Here is an 18,112-nt window from a genome sequence, read left to right as displayed (position 1 = left end):
TGAGGAAAAGCGTTTTAAAACACTACGGCCATCAACAGCGAAAAGCTGATAAAATGCTAAAAGCACATGCCCTATGTGACAACCTGCCCTCTTAAGAGCACACAGAAGCCCCAAGCCCTGCCCCTCTCAACCCCTCAAATCCCAGAATCTTAAAAATCCTAATCACGTAGTATCAATCTATGCCCCCCCCCTGCCCCAACCAACCAACCAAACTTGGGTGAAGTCCCTATCCCAGCTTTAGATAGGGACTCCACCGAACACTAAAAAAAAATAAAAAGCAGCATCCAATCATTATGAAGAGCGTATCTACACAAATACTGTAGTAAAAACCATTTCAACATCACTTGCAGCAGACAGCTGGTCTGTCAAGCAGCCTATATAACATCTCAGTTGCCTTTTAGAAATGTGTAATTTATCTCTATTGGTTAAGAGTCTCTATAGCCAAAGTGTTTATATTGAGCTTGGGGAAATCCAGATCTCATCACTTGAGCCAGATAATTTCAGGACACAGATGATCCTGCATAGAAATGACTGCAGCTGCTCTCTTCTTTTATGAAGAATATATATCAGTCATAGTTCAGTGCCCTGCAGTCTTGAGGTCTCACTGACTCCAGAGATAAGATCTTGCTTGACTATCACCTGTAGTCAGTATGTTAACTTTGGAAACCATGTTTCTATTACTGCTCTAGTAGAGAGAATCCTGTCAACACCTCTGTAAGGCACAGAAAGGAAAAACGCCCAATATCCACTTACACTGAGACCACACAGACCAAACAGAGAGTGGTCCCACCGAAACTCACGGCAGGAAGGTAAATCACTCAGACTACAGCTGGGAGATGGCAGCACCTGCGCTAATGTTGCAGCACCAGACACATTTATCTACGCTCTTCGTGCTGTCTAGGACTACGATTAGTGGCAACAAGGCTGCTGGGAATCTCTTGCTCCTTTCACCCCTCCGAGAAGGATTCCCTTTACCAACTTGGGCCGCTCACCCTTACAGCGAGGGGTGGAAGAAAGATGAAGCCTGCCCTCTGCACAGATCAGCCTAAATAACAACTTTTTATTAAACCAGTCAGCCAAGCCTACCTGGGTCAGAAGGGAACTATTAGTACATTTTTATGCTTTTTCTGTCCAGAAATTGCCTTGAGATTCAAAGTAAATGCATATGCAAGCCTTCAGGACACTAAGAAAGCAAGCAGTGGGCAGCAATGCTGTCCTGGGATAAAGTTTTGATGCTATTAGGTAGACTTCTTCACAGCAAACACATGTGATGGATTGGAGCTCTGAAGTGATCATCCATCAGAGGAACTGTCTGCTCAGGCAACCTGACGAGCTTGTCGAAACACCAGAAGAATCACCAAAGTTACCCTGAGCTGACAATACTGTACAGAGAAAAGGAAGAATAAATCCATGCAAGGATATTTTTGTTCTGACTTCACTCTATGAGGCTGCAGATCCAGAATGAAAGGCCATAGAGGCAACCTGACGCACACTCAAGGAGCGAGAAGGCACAGAGCACACTGGGCCTGGTACCGAAAAGAAGTTCTAATGACTATGAACCCAAAACAGATGAAATATACCTTGTTTCTTCTGAAACTATGAAAGCCTTGCTTTCACCTGCATTTGTTCTACTGCACCAACCATGGCAAAATGAGTTTCTTTCAAAATTCCCTTTTTTTTTTTTTTTTTTTGTTTTTTGCAAGTATCCTCAAAAGATATAGCCAAAACAAAAAAACCAAGGAAAAACATACGGAAGCCTTGTTCAGTACACAAGCAGATTTTCACATTGTCCCTAAATCAGTTATTTATTTTACTGAAAACAGTATTTTTTTTTTTTTTAAATCAGAGCAAATTAAGACAGTTGTATTAATGGCAGAAAGTCTCTCTCCAGTTTTCATTTGTATCTTTTGGAAACACTGCTTATCAAGCAAATGCTAAAACATCAGAAGTAGTGTTTGAGCAAACTGATTTCCAAATAGACCTTTTAAGCTTTTCCCTGTTCTTTTTTCTTTCGTTTAAAGAAAATCAGTGCTCAGTAGTAATACAAGCTGTACTAATAAAAGTCTTCCTACTTGACACTATGCATTTTTACAGACTATAGCTCCCACTGCAAATATTATTTCACTGTGCTAAAAATTACAGAAGTTTCAAAGAAAACTGGTACTCCTCTTCTTCACTCTTTAAATATAAACAATTTTATGTATAAAAAATCTAAACGTCAACAAAATCTGAATTTCCAAAATGGAGAAGGAAAAGAGCAACTGTTAAAAAAGCCTTAAATGAAAAAAAACCAAACCACCAAACAAACAAACAAAAACACAACAACAAAACCCCAAACAAAACCAACAAACTCAAAAACCAAAAAAAATTCCAGTAACAACAGTGAAGTATCTTCTTTTGTACAGCTTCCCAATTCCTTTCTTCAGAGGCAGAAATGAAACTGGTATATCAATAATAAATTTAGCCCAAATTTGCTCTTCCAAATATTGTAAACAGAACTATTAAAGAATCCTGTATATATATATATATATATATAATATTGCTGTGATATAGTAATCATTATCACTTACCCTGACAACATCTCAAATATAAGAATTCCCAGGGCCCACCAATCCACAGCTCTTCCATGGCCTTTGCTTTGTATAACTTCTGGTGCAAGGTACTCCGGGGTGCCACAGAGCGTCCATGTCCTGGGAGGAAAAGAAGGTGTGGGGGGGAACAAAAACACACAAACAACAAAACTAGACTGAAGTGAAACTGAAATAACTGTAACAGAAAAAACATACAGATAGGAAGTACCCAATATATGCCTATGTATTTATTGTACATAGGAACAAGAGAAAAAAGAAAGTCCTCTACAAGATCTAAAAAGACGCTTTGATGATGCTCTCCAATCCTCCCATAACAGAGATACATGGAAGTTAAGAAACTTCTTGGCTGCCGGAAACACCTGTGCCCTGAGTTTCCCGACTGCTGGTGTGGTACCCTATCCATTAGGTTATACATTGCTTTGAAATTAACAGTGGTTTTCATCCTGTAAGCTGCAGACCCTGGGAGTTCATGGACTACTGACGGGCCCAGCAAAAGGCACGCTTACTGCCACTTTCCAGCAAAAGTAAAAAATTTTTTTTTTTTTTAGAAAAAACAAAGGGAAGAGGGGGAGATAAAAAAATAGTAGTTTAAATTAGTAAATAGCTGCAGATATAAGTAACATTCCTTTTACAATCTAAGTAATGTTTTTCAAATAGTATTGAAATGTAATCGGTCATCACTCCCACAATACCCATTAAAAGGAAAATTTTTTGTGGTTTTTATTATTTAAAATATTTACAAGGTGTAGTTAAGCAAGTGTGAGATATGTAAGTAATACTGGTTTTGATATATTTTAATGTCATTTTAGTCACATCTTTCTTAATATAAGTTCAGGATATAAAAGTGTTATATTGCTACCTAATTGAAATGTCTATTTCAAGTTCTATAAATTCATGAAATGAATTGAAGCTAAGCAGTTAATGTTTACAAAGACCAAATTACAATTTGAAACACAGAATATTCTGAAATGATTTCTTTCAGAAATGTGAGATCTGCTTTGTAAAAATACTCATGCAGAATTTGCTTAGTTTCACTACCTTGACTTATGTTTTAAATACATGCTAGAGAAAAAAAGCGTGCTTTCATTCTGAAGAAATTACACTGCCCTGATAGCAAGTCAGCAGAGGAAACTCTGAAAAATTGCTCATCAATTTAAGAGATGATGAAACTACAGCAGACAATAAGGGAAAAAAAAAAAAAAAGCATATTGCATTTTAAGAAGAGTTCTAGTAAGAAATGACACAGAAAATAGTCACTGCACACAATTTCTAACTTGCAGCAGAAGAAACTCTAATTGTTTTATTTGTGAGTGCAGGAAGAATCTTCTCCAAGGCGTGAATCAAACTGGTTCATCATTAAGATGAACAGCAATCACTTTTAGAAGTAATACATACCTCTTTCAACTTCTACAGTTTGTCCTACCACTGTTCTGCTAAACTTAACAAAGCTTCTTTTTCCAAACCATAAATGGATATTCAAGATGCATGTATGATACGTAAAATTTACTTTTTTTTAAAGATTTAATAATACAATCTTCTGAGATTGCAGAATTATTTTAAACAGAGCTTGTAGGTGTTTTCCTCCCCTTTGTTTTGTGTTTTTTTTTGTTTTGGTTTGGTTTTGGTTTTTTGGGGGTTTTTTTTAGGCCTTAGCCTTGATTCATGAAAATACTTAAGATCAAGGAAGAGGAGCTGTACAGTCAGTCAAGACTTTAAATGAAGATTTATGATACCCAGAAGTGAATTTCTTTAGGCCTGATTTTAATATGGCAAAAGCTAATTTACCCCAGCTAAACTGTCAGATTGTTAGACACACTATGCACCCAAGTGCTCTACAGTTCTTGAAACTACGTTCATTAGTGTAAAGAATACATCTTCAATTTTTATCATAAAAGGATGGCATAATTTTTATTGCTAGAAAATAGAAACTCTCATTTTTCAAATCAAGCACACACAAGAAAATTCTTACATACACCACTGCTTTACACACTACTGCCATCTAGCAGTTGCCTAGATCAGGACTAGGTAATTAAAAAAAAAAAAAAAAAAAACACAACAAAGCTTTGTCGTCTTTTAAAACAAAATAATCCCCCCTCCCCCAAATTTAAAAAGCCATATTACAATCCACAGTATGAATTTTTACTCATACTGATTTAATCAGCTCTGCAAATGAAGCAGCTACCAGTTTTACTGTATTTGGGAAGAAAGGCTGTACAAATAAAGCAGACATGGCAAGCGCATTCTTTTTAATAGACAAGCCAGGACACTGCAGAACAATGTCCCACAGTGGTCATCCTTTCCTCCCCCAAAATTGCCAACACCAGAAATGCAGAAATTCAGCAAAGATGCAGATTTTGGTGGTTTTCATCCCTTATCAAGGTCATTTAGGATACAAAAAAATCAGCTTAACACTTGACCATGACTTCCAGGACCCACATAATTTGCTGTTGACAATGTAATGAAAATGACCCTTGATTACCTTTGAGGTTAGTAACAAGATCTTTTTTATTCAAGTAAAAGGAAAACTACAAATTAAGGAGAGGCCAACATAACTTGAAGTCCCCTAGTTGCACTAGGAAATAAAATTTGTTACCACCAGCAGGTCATCTACTTCTCTTAATTTCAATCAAGAAATTTATGTTTACTAACTACACAAAAACTTGGAGGAAGCTCAAATTCTTTGTCAAGCTGTATATTTGTGCCATACGATCATGCCTTGTATTTCCTCTTTTATTGGCCATGAAACTATTTCATATTTGGAAAACACATCAAGTAAATTCTATAAAATGTTCAAATGGTCTTAAGTATTTTTCTTTTCATCACTATTTCATGACTGTTGCATATTCATCTGAAACTCCAGATTATCCTTTTGAAGATAAATTATAAAGCAGAAAAACAAGAATAGACTGTTTCCTTCAAACTGCTACAAAAATTCCACTGCTCTGGGTTTTCAAGGTGAATGCTGAAATACAGGTAAGCAACAGGCGGTAAGGTTGAACATGTAATTTTAAAACGTAAAAATGAAACAAAGAATCTGCTCTGGTCACAGAGATAAGCTATAAAATAATATCTACAGGACTTGTTAATAGTATTATTTGAAGAAGTTAAGTCTCGATGGTTAACATATTTTAGCGTTCTACGCTATTCAGCATCCACCTCTGTAGTCCCTCACAAGCTTCTAGCATACGAGCCACAGATTAACAACAATGCCCTTTTTGGTGTTCTCTTCTGGAAGTTTCTCCATAATTATACTCAATGGAGACTGCTTTGTTTACAGCCCACAGAAGTTTGTTCTGCAAGACATTCTTGCTTCTACAGTGACACACAATACACTTTACAAACAAGATTTGCTACATCTTGTTTTGTTTTGTTTTCTTCCTTCTCTTCAAGTCTACTCTGCAGAATAGTCATGAGGTACATCCAGTTTAAGCAACAGTGCAGAAGTATCCCCAAAATCTTTAAGATTATTTTTTTTTTTAATAAGGAATTTAAACTGAGCAAACTAAAATTAACAGTGAATAACATTCCTCAAAAAAGTTTACTTAAAACTTCCATAAAACTGAGTGAAATCTGTGCATAAAAAATATAAAATTCTCATGAACTTTTGTTTTCAGTTTCTCTGAAAGAACACAAGAGGGGAAAAAAAACCCAAAACAAAAAACAACAACAAAAACCCAGTAGGAAAGATCAGAAACATGTTTAATGGATATATTATACCTGAAAAGTGGTGTATGCTTTCTAGAAAAAGAAGGGTCTAAAAATGTAATGGCTATAAAGTTCAAAGCAAATCTTTTCTACATCCTTCAGTTAACAATAATTTATTCCAGTCCCCCTGCCCCTCCTATTTTCTTGACACTGCCCCTTTTTTAAAGTAGTGGCACATCTATTTTATGTGAATGTACTTACAAGAAACTGAAAACGTTATTAAGTCTTCAGTTAAGGAACACCAAGGTGGAAAAGAGAAGAAATAAACAGCAGCTGAGGCAAAGACACACTGTTTTGGAGGAAAATTTACAATTTTTAAAAGTACACTACAACCAAAAAGGGAAGAACAAGGATAAACAGAAGGACATATCAATAAGGAACAGAAGGAGACAAGAAAACCTCCTCCTTTTCCTTTTTCTCTACAAAAAATATTAGGAGTCTAGCCCTTCAGAAAATTTACTAATAAGAAGGTAAATGTGCAGGCTGCTTCCCACAGTGGGAACACGAGCTACGAGCCAGCCACTCTCTCTAAAGAGCAGCTTAATTGTAGACAGACATGGTGAACACTTCACCCTTTCACACACGATAGTGGGAAGAAAGGAAAATGCTTACAGAAAAATCTCAGTTAAGCAACTACAGAATCATTCATAGGAAATAATATGTATCAAGAAATGTGTACTCGTATTGAAGGTCTTCTGCAGACCATGTTTTATTTTACGTCATGTTTCTCTAGTCAAACGTTTGTTGGTCCTAAGAGGCACGCTTCCTCACAGCTGTTTGAAAAACATATATACTTGGTATTTTATTTTCACAATTCATATGCACTGTATATATGTATACATATATACACATACGTACATGTAAGATTCACATGTATAGATGTTTGCCGTGCATAAAAATGACAACACATCTCCTATGCTATGCTATACTTTAGGTCAAATAGTCTATGAAACAAAATAACCTACTGGAGTGCTTTAGTGGATAAATTGCTGGCAACTGTGTATTTTTAGTGACAAAAGAGCATTGTGGAAATAGTAGGGTGAACACTATATAGTGGGGTGGGGGCAGAGGGAATCAGACATGCATAGCTAACTACCATGCTCTAACTGATAAAGTCCTCGCTCCTTCCAACTTTGTGTTCTGCATTTTATATTACCTGTTGTACATTTATAGGTAAGGCAGGTACTAATATCAAACTACTATAGTGTTCTACGGTTCAGTTCAACACAAACTGATCAACTTCACCCCCCCCCCCCCCATACCTCTCCCCACCCCCAGCAAGACAGGACACAGAAAACGCAACTAAAAAAGTAGTGGTAACTTCTTTTGATGTCCCGCAATGTATTTCAACAAATTTACTCTTATAGATTCTTCTTCCAGATTGAAAAATATACTTTGATGTGAACTATCATCTTATTTAATCAAGGGTTACTTCTGTTGTGCCTGAAACCCACAAAAATCCAAATTAAGAATAACCACTAAGTGGCAGTATCTACATGTAAAAAAGAAGTTGTAAGAATTTGTATGAAAAGGTCTTTATAAGAGATCATCCTACTTTTTTACATGGAAGTAGCATTACCTCTTCCTGTAAAAAGGTATTTTGATTTAAAAACAAAATATTAAAAAAAAAAAAGTCAACATCTGTAGACTTATCTGCTTGCCCAGTGGAAACTGAATTCAAACAAACATACTGATATTAATACACTGTTTTTAAAACAGACTTTTAGACCTTAAGGGTGAATAGAACCAGTGTACTTATTAGTTGCCTACCATTCTTTTGTACCAAGATGGCCCAGCACTGGGAGCATGTAACCCATAGGGAAGCAAACTTTATGACCTCTGTAACATGACTTGATCTGTCCCATCTGACTTGTACTTCGTAAGAGATCCTTTAAAAGTAGATCCCTCAGATCCACCATCATCTCAAATTGGTCTTGTAGAATTCTGCCCCTGCCGCCCCCCTCCTTCCCCCCCGCAAACTGTTGCAAAAGCAACATCAAACAGGTAAAACAGATGAGTGAAGAGGATGAGCGCCTATGTAAGCCTAACTTGCTTACTAGGCTGCCTCAACTAGAACAATCAGATATGGTTTCCCTCAAGGGGTGGCCCTAGGGCATAATACCAAACGTTTTAACACTGCTTTTCTGATATGGCAGGCTAGTTTTTTCCTCCCTTATTTTCAATCCTGATGACAGCTCTTCCTTCCTTTTAAGAACATATATTATAATATTGGAAGGGTAGTTCAAACAGAGAGAACAGAGAAATCACTGGGGAAAAAAACTCTGCGTTATCAAAAAGCTTACATACGCTAGTAAAACAGGCATAAGGCTGACAGTATTGTAGAAGTTACAGTTAAATAAATACTTCTGCTGAAGCTGGCCTTACTGTTTCTGTCTAGATTTTTTCAGTTTCATTTTAGCAACAGGCTAGTGAAAACACAGTATCCAGTTTTAAAATGTTATTCCCACATTTCAAAAATCTCTTTAAAAGGAAAGCAGAAGGAAACAGCGGGTACAAAACATTTAGCAATTCAACTTGTATGGAAGATTAATGTCCCATTTAATATATTGATGTGCACATCTTAATATTTGCTCATTTTACTTCATTGAACTCCCTTTATACGAGATGACTGCTGACAAATCTACAAACGTGCTCATATAGAATATTTTTCTATGGTAGCTTATCTGTGATATTGCTCCTAGTTATACCTAAGGTGTAATATTGGCTTCCATACAGCCATTTTAAGATGATAATTTCCTTCATATTAAGGGATTTGACATGTGTGAACAACATGGAATATTAGGTGAAACACTGAGCTCTGAAATCAAACTTTTTTTCTTCCAACTGTCATTACATTTTGCATGTTAAACCATAACAAAAACCCACTTACCTATCCACCAGCTTTTTAGCAAATCCAAAATCAGTAAGCTTGATATGTCCTTCTTTGTCTAGTAATATATTTTCAGGTTTTAAGTCTCTGTAAACTATTTCTTTGGAGTGCAGGTATTCTATTGCACAAATAATTTCTGTTGAGTAAAACAGTCCTGTGCTGTTGTTGAAACGCCCCATGTTGCGCAGGTAACTAAAAAGTTCTCCTCCTGGCACATATTCCATTAACATGTATAAAAAACGTTCATCATGGTTGGTCCAAAATCTGTAATAAAAATATTATTTATTCAATAAACAAATTATCTCTCTGATTTGCTTGAGAAGTAAATTTCTGTAAAATAATCTCTGTTGCCCCAACTATGTACATAATTAATTTACGGTTCCTATTCCGCAAATATTAAAAACCTGAGAATCTAGCAGGATTACGTAACAGACATTCAAGTAGCTGACTTAATCTGGAAAGTAAAACAGATAGTTCAGGACGCGCACAGCACAGGCTAAGGAAGAAAATCTAATTGATAGACTCCACTGCATTGTACAAAACTGGTCTCTGCTAAGCACCCAGTAACTGACTTAGTATACTGCCAGTCTGCCAAGACCAGACAATTGTTACACACCTTGCATTTTATTTAATTGGATATTGCCAAAGTGATGGGAGGTGAGCAGAATCTGCTTTTGTAAAGAGGTTTAGGACAATATGTTCAAAAACAGGACACCAGAGAGTTCTCCTTCCCCTCTCCTATCCCATCCTCCCCGGAAATATACAACCCCAACTGAAGTGACTTGTTACTTGATAGCATCAAATCACAATGCTTGCTCTTCTACGGTATCTTTAACAAAAGCAATAGAAAAGCAAAAATGACAGCAAAACAAGATTAATTTCTGTACCTCAGAATTAACCTAATTAACCATTCCTCAGACTGTTGCCTTTAATTTAAGAACTATTATTGTGGTACATTCATTACTAGAGTGCAGTAAAGAGCACCTAAGGAAGAAAAAAAACCATTCCACGTGGCTTTCAAATGCTTCATTACAAAATACAGGAATCTTCTCTTCCACATTTCCCAAAACTAAGCTGTTTTCCTTTCTACCCACATTAAAGAACTCATATACCACACACCCAGGTGTAACTCAACAGTTAAGAAGAAAATAAGTATCTGGTAATGTCTTGAAGAATATTCTACCATTTTTAAAACAAACAGCTGTCCCTATTACTATGATAACAGATAAAGAACCCTGTATCCCTACCTAACTTTAATGATACAAGAATAGAAGTTACTTTAGCTTCTAGTAACTACTTCTTCAGTATCACAAGAAAGAAAGCTCAAGTACCTTTTTCTCCCCCCCCCCATTAGCTGGTTCCTAATTAAGGCAGAGTGTCTCAAGAAAGATTAGCAGAGCAAACTGAACTCCCAAACCTATGAGTGACTTTTGCTCAGTAAGATTTTATTTCTTGATACTGGCACTGAGAGCAACCAAGAAAATAAGAAACACTATCAGACATAAGCAACAGCTCCTCCATTCCTTCGAAGTGATGAAGAAAGCAGAGCCCAGGGCTTGCCTTTTGCTTTTATGACACTACTTCCCTATCACAAAGTCATCGGCATCATTAATTGACTATTGATGATGTTCATAGTATCTTTATTGACTATGTAAAAACACTCTTGAGATGTATTTTGAAGGAGTTAGGCAAAGTTGCACCTACAATAAACAAAGAAAGAGGAACAGGAATGGGCAAAATTAAGCAAACCACATATTTAAAGAAACCCGTACAGGGGAGAGGAAGAACAAAATCTGATAATGAATACAGAGAAAAAAATGGAATACCTAGACCATTAAAACACAGTATTTTTTACTGGAATTAATTTCTTCAAGAACTGACTCTTGAAGGATTGTCTATCCACAGAAAAATGAATACATTATTTGGTATACATGAAAAGTAATGAAAAAAAAGAACTTTAGTATTTGCAATACAGATTGCCTTAAATGGTATTTTAATACACAAAAGGGAAATATTGCAGAAGCTGTGATTAAAATAATATGCATGGTGTCCGGTAATTTTAAAATTCAGCTTCACTACATAAATTTTGGATGCCATTGTGAACTCTTACAGACAAATAACCTATTTAGCTTATAAGACTATAAGACATGGTTGAATTTTATTAATTCTTGTTCTCTTGAAAAAAAATCAAAGATACATGTCAAAATTACAGCACAATATGAACTGCTGCACCCACAGTTATGACATGTCACTCAAAAATGACAGTAAAGATTGCCTAGAAGTCTCCAGTGACCAGTTGTTGCAAGAGCACCAAACAAGTATTTCCAAAAAACAGTTTAAAAAATAAGTAGATAAATAACTTCAGTATCTACAGAAAAACTGATTCAGGACATCCTTACACACAGGCAGAGAATTTCTTAAAAGTAACAAGAAAAAAATATATAAAAGTTTTTATATATAGGATTACATAGGAAGGACGAACACCAGAAATAAATTATGTACAGCATTACTTTAAAATTTTCCAACATAAAGTGCTAAAAAATACCATATTATGCTGCACTGGCACATATTCTTTGTTTTGCAACCAGAGGAAGATACTATCCACGTTTAAGGCAGTGATGCTAATTGAAAATATAAAAAACAGACCATGTAGTTAACACAGGACAAAGGCACTGGAGCAGAAAAATTTTTCCCCTTTGATAACCGCACATAAATGCTTGTGCAACCTAAAACACACAAACATTAACATGACTTAAAATTTAACTACCTCATTTCATCTAGGTTGCTCTGAGCCTCCTTTGCCAAGAGACAAAGGCAGCACATGGACAACTACATGAGCATAGCCAATGCAGCATCTCATTGAACACGTCAACAGAAAAGGCAGAGAGCTAGAAGACATGAAGAATGTTTGCCTTGCACACAAGTGAACTTCCATTTGAATTGTGTCTTTCCTTTGGAAAGTTTCAAATCTGACATTTTGGAAATAAGGTATGAACGAAATCCAAGAAAAAACTTAGCAGTTTGGATTTTTGATCACTTCTGTATGGACACAAACCCTCACATCCCTTCCTCTGACTTCTCACCCAAGTTTCTCTATTCCCACATTTGCTGCACTGTTCTAGATGCACAGATGTACTGAGTTGTTTTTTTTTTGTTTGGTCAGTTGGTTTTGGTAGGGTTTTTTTGGTTTTGTTTTTTTAAAGAATGTATGTATGTACATAGATATACATATAAAACCCTGTTCCCTCTGTTCCATTCATATTTTAACCAGTCTAACCAGATGTACTCAGCCTCTCCATCTTGCTTTCCCGCATGCATCTCAAACTCCACATACTCTAGAACTCATCTTACTGATACCACACCACACGCACAATAACTGAACGCTGGCTGGAAACTAATAGCATCATGATGCTGCAAAAAGCAACAGCATACCAAGGAAAAAGCCTCCTTCTGCGGCACTATTTCCATCTTTCGGATGACTACCATGCTTTTGCCTCTTTTCCCTCTGATACTTTCTCAGCCACAGGGGCAGGCAGCACTCCCTGCAGCTAGAGATTAACTAAGGCTAATTTTGTCTAATTTTATGTAAAACTGATTAAGGCAGGTAAATGCAAAACAAATCTTGGTCAATCGCCCTGTATCCATTGCATGAGAAAATATAAATGGAAATTAACCACGCAATTACCCAGAGGTTTAGTTATCTCATTAATAAATACGGACTCAGAAAAACAAAAAGCACTGTGGTACTGTGAACAGAAAAGTGTGACACCTTCTCTCCTCAATAAATGGATTAGTAGAATCATCACAATTCCACTAAAAAGAGTATTCTTCATGAACTGTGTTTAAATCATATTTCTCAATAGGTTCCATCACTTAACCTCAAATATGGGAATAACAAAGCCCAAGAAGTGCTGCAGTCATTTAAACTCTTTAAAAATAAAGTTTGCAAAAGTAAAGGTCACAAAAGTTTTCAAAAAGCAGACACTTAAATCTAATTATATCTTTATCTAGATATCTACAGGAAATATATATGTAGAAATACTTCTTTTCTCGCCATTCTAACATCAAGAATCATTCTAGAAGTCATTTTGATGAGCCAATCCTAACATTTCTTCATTAGTATTTTCCCCTCACTTAAGAAAATTTCTCTTCTGCAGCATAAGAGACACAGTAAAGCTTATAATAAATTATTGCTTAAATGTTTAAATTATGCCTCTTGATTTTAAATTCTTGATTCTTCTATAATAAATATTTTAGTCTGAAGTCTATTTTAGTCTAGATTACATAATAGAAATTAAATGCTTGGTGTTGATTAAGTACATAAGAACTTGCAACGAGACTCCAGAACACTTTAACTGCTCTTTATATACGAGTTAAATGAATTAAAAAATACAACAACTTACAATCTGATCAAAAATGGGTGGTTGACCTCTTTCAAGACTGACTTCTCATTATGCACATGTTGCTCTTGCTTCAGTCGAATGACATCAGGAATGCTCATTACTTTCAGTGCAAAGTAACGTTTGGCCATTTTTTCCTTCACCAGATGAACACGCCCAAAAGTACCGGTGCCTGAAAAGTCAAAGAAGAAACATCAACTTATTGTAAAAAAGACAAAAAGCAAAGATAATTTACTAAATTAACACCTACAGGAACTCAATTCCTGGTTTGTTTGTTTTTTTTTCCTTCATCAATATATCAGTATTACATTTTTTACCTGTTTTCACACAATTTTTTTCTTGGGATTTCTCAATTTTTAGTGACACTGATTTAATAAAAATAATGGTATTGTGATACTGCCACTCTTTGGATAGATACTGGAAGCATTTCTTGCAATGAAGAGAAGTGGTCCTGAGAAAGGGTAAGGGAGAAGTATAAAAAAAAAAAAAAGTACACAATATATAAGATTCAAATGTAACCAATATGAATGAACAAGCAAAACTGTTTTCAAGTGCAGAAGAAAGGCTGGGAAACACTCTCTTAAATTTCAGAGATTGTTTTTCATTTAGACTGGGTGGGGAGGGGAGGGATAAACTCAAAAGTAGCATTCAGCTTATTATACCCACAGTGTGTGGCATAAGAGGAAAAAAAAAAAAATCATCACTGACCAAGAATGTAATGTTCAATTGTAATGGATTTAATAATTCCTCAACATGAAAAACTCCTTAACTTTCCATACATTATTTATTAAAACAAGGTAGCTAAAAATCTATCAGGGTTTAAAATGTAGGAACTCGTAACACAGAGTACAGAATATACAAAAATAATGACGACAACAAAAAAATATTCAAAATATTCATCTACCAAGGTTCAGTGACTGAGAACAGCTGTCTGCAATTATTCAGGTGAGGAGATTATTCCCTTAAATGTGCATAGAGAGGTGAAGTGATTCAGCAGGATAAGAGAGTGATGGGAAAAATACTTAGAAGTTGCTGACCTCTCTAAAAACAAATTAAAAAAAAAACCTCCTTATAGTGCTGCATCAGTATATTACATGGAAACAGTAGATTTCAGGCACTCTTTTTTTGTAGTTAATGTATTCCTTTTTCAATTCACTCTTAAAAATATAAAAGGAAAATAAAAAGATACTGTCTTTTAAATCATGTATTATGCATTTCTCTATTCAATACAGTAGTCATTAAAGTTCCTTTTAAGTGCATTGCACTCAAGACAATTATACATAACTGAACTGAGTATTTCTTTTAGTTTGAAATGAAAGTTAAAACTAGCACGTTTAGCCACACTTGCTATTTGTATTGCAGCACAGTGTTACACATTTGAAGACGAACACACAGTTCAGCTCGTTGGGTGGTTGCTCATTGTTTTTTCGCTCATTACACAATGCCATGTAGATTCCATTAGAACAGTACACCAGATAGCTTTAATCCTATTCTCCGACAGAAATATGTGCCATTATAAAGGATGCTTGGCATTCAAACAAATTGCCTAACTTGTAAAAGGTCACTCTCTTGTTGACAAACACCTTCCAAAAGAATAAAAATCTTATACTTAAGCTCACAATCATCCCCTTCTTTGCACACACTCTAGGAAGGCAGCCCATAGAGCTGTTTCAGTATTATTAACTGTTACGTCCATTGATTTCAGATTGTGCTGACCAGTTATGATCAACCTATACTACAAGACAACTTTCTAAGACATGTAGTAGAGGGAGCTAAGTATGTACGTGAAAGGAAATAGATTCTTGAGAGAGGTGGGGTGGGGGGAGAGACCAAAAGATGAACTTCCAAAATGGCATTACTTGAGGAGGGGAGAAAAAACAAGGGAGTTTTTGCTTCCAGTAGGTTCAAGAACTTGAGAATTTATAAAAAAGTGTTTGTGTTCTGTATGTGTATTCTCACTTAAAACATATTCATTTTATTTAACAGTTATTCCTTCCAGTCACTTGTAATGTTGTTTAAGAGCACCATGTTTACTAAAAACAAAATACTCATATTTCAAACTAGAAACCAACAACTTCAGCAATCCAGTTTTATGAAACTTGCAGCTCCATTACCAATACAGCTTTCAAAACCAGCTTTTGAGATAAAACTTCTCACTACGCAAACCCACCAAGGATTACAGTTGTCCAAGCACAAAAGATTCTATGAAAGCAGTTTTACATTCCCACCTGTCCCGAGTTAGAGCTCTTTAACCATGAAAACTGTAAACAGGTCTCAGATAAAGCCTGCTGTTAGTGTGAAGTGAGCCACCAGGTTACCCTAGAAAATTTATCGTGCAATTAAATCCTTCAACAATGCAGTCACATTACATGACTATACCTGTAAACAACCTCAATTTCATGGGGATGGGGTTCTGCAGTAAAAAAACCCATACAAAAAAAGGCCCAAAAGCTTCCAAGTAGAGACATCTGTTCAAGCTACTTAAAATACTGATTATTTACATCTTAATATTTTGTCTATACATTCAATAAACTTAGGTTATTTCAAAATTAGGAGCTGAAATTTAAGTTCTGAGTATCTGGAAAACCACTGTCAAGAATAACTATATTCGTATTGCACACCGAAACTAAAAATCACCTTGCATTTTTAAGACTTCTAAACGTGGACTTGGGGAAATTAACATTACCAACCCCGTAAGTAAATGCTGGTTTTATATGCATTTAAATACTTGAATGAACAAAGGGCTTCCATAGACATATTCAACACGAAAGTCATAAGTGAACACATACCTAATTGTCCCTAGGGCTTTAGTGATCTTATGTTTCATGACTTGTTCTACTTGTCCTAGAAATTTTTATTTTAGAATGCTTTAATTTTTCATTATGCTATTGGTCTAACTTTACAAATGGTGCTGCTCAAAAATATCCATAGTAATAATAATAGCAATCACAAGTTCCATCTATTTTCAAAGAAGGACCTGTCGGGGACTTATTTAGCAATAGTTCTAACTTTAGAAACACGGCCTCTTTAAAAATGTCTCTGCCAGCAGCAGCAAAGCCTGGCAGGATATTCCAGAATAGTGGCAAGCACCTAATCTAGAGAGCCTCTGGGAAAATCAGAAGACCACACAGACAGGCTAGAACATACAACCTCCCTAACCAGTTTTGTTGTTGAACTGATTGCAGGCAGTCTTTTTTCAAAGATCTTTAGCCCAGTTTCAAGCAATTATGGAAATCAAGACGACAATACAGACCAAGACGTTTTCAGACATCTCTTCTCATAATATGAATCTTCTCCCATTCAAGTCTTCTCAGAAAATCCATTAGGCCTACATCAGTTGGCAGTGACAGTACCCAGACACACAACCACCACCCTTCCAGCACTTTTGACAAACAATATGCTCTCTTAAAGCCCTAAAAAAAAAAAAAAAAAAAAGGGACGTTCTGGAAATTACTTACACCATTTAAGCTGTTCAGTTAAACTCCTCTCACTGCAAAGAGAGGCGAAGAGCAAACATGGTGAGTACTATGCATTTTTTTCAACCACGGAAAAAAACCATGTGGGGCCCTTAACAAGGAGGAGAAGGGGAACTTGCTGAAACTTAAGAACAGTTGTATACGAGTATGCAAATGGGGTTTAATTTATGCTTTTGCACGGCCACGTACAGGATTAATTGTTCAGCCTTTTTTTTTTTTTCTTTTTTTTCAATGCTTAGCCAGTCTTCAGACAACCAGATAAAGTTTGCATACAAAGATGACTACAATTCAAATATCTCACTTCAAACATTTGGTCTGGATCTCCTGATCATGCTTTTAGCCATTTCTGCAAAGATTTTTAAAATTCTCTTCCTTGCAAATGGGGGGGGAGGAGAGAGGAACGGGATGGGACACAACGGTCAACGTGGGAGGTTGCAACAAGGTATTATCGTTGTTTAGCACAGTCAAGAAAAATCTAGCTGTTTTATAAAAACAGGTCTTATTGTTGTGACTAGGTGGAAATTCTGCCCCTCACATTTATGGAAAGAAAACTAAAAAATTGAAGCAGCGAAGTGGCAGTGTGTAAGATGGAGGCCCAGCTCCATACATTTGAGAAAATGTTTTTGGAAGCAGCAAAAGGCAAAGTTACCAGTCTTCTATCAAAGCACCACTGCCTCCTGCCCTCCAGGAAAGAGACACTAAGCTCATGGAACAGTTTCTGTTAATCCCCCTGAAAGAATTGTTCAGTTTTTTTCCGTGATCACCTCAGAGCTCAGCTGCATTAACCAGCTAAATGTGAACCCCTGTCAAGTAAGCAAACATTCCCTAGGATTACCTTAAAATAGAAATATTCTGTACTTGTCCATCTTACACATAATAATTAAAGCAAGTACAGTGTTTACAGATTTGCACAATATTCTACTGGCATTTATTTAATGTTTAGTTCAAAACAAGAGAACTTCAGGGACTGTGCACTGTTCTGGATGAGTCCTGGGATCTACCAAGTACTATCCTGCTGAAGGAAGAGCAATGGCTACACACACACACATG

The 18,112-nt window shown here is 36.0% G+C and overlaps 1 protein-coding gene across 1 annotated transcript in view; it reads right to left on the bottom strand.

The window, feature by feature from the left end:
• PRKX (protein kinase cAMP-dependent X-linked catalytic subunit) overlaps window positions 1-18,112 on the bottom strand; it is a 61,664-nt gene that overhangs the window by 17,351 nt on the left and 26,201 nt on the right. The window contains exons 2-4 of the mRNA XM_087758635.1: window positions 13,590-13,758; window positions 9,187-9,450; window positions 2,571-2,690 (exon numbers count right to left, since the gene is read on the bottom strand). Coding sequence (XP_087614761.1) covers window positions 2,571-2,690; window positions 9,187-9,450; window positions 13,590-13,758 — 553 coding nt within the window. The remainder of the gene's footprint in view (window positions 1-2,570; window positions 2,691-9,186; window positions 9,451-13,589; window positions 13,759-18,112) is intronic.

Source organism: Nipponia nippon, unplaced genomic scaffold (assembly GCF_047370975.1).
Source record: "Nipponia nippon isolate SJK-2023a ecotype South Korea unplaced genomic scaffold, ASM4737097v1 scaffold_2, whole genome shotgun sequence".
Lineage (NCBI taxonomy): Eukaryota > Metazoa > Chordata > Aves > Pelecaniformes > Threskiornithidae > Nipponia > Nipponia nippon.
This window is presented reverse-complemented; position numbering and strand designations above follow the sequence as displayed.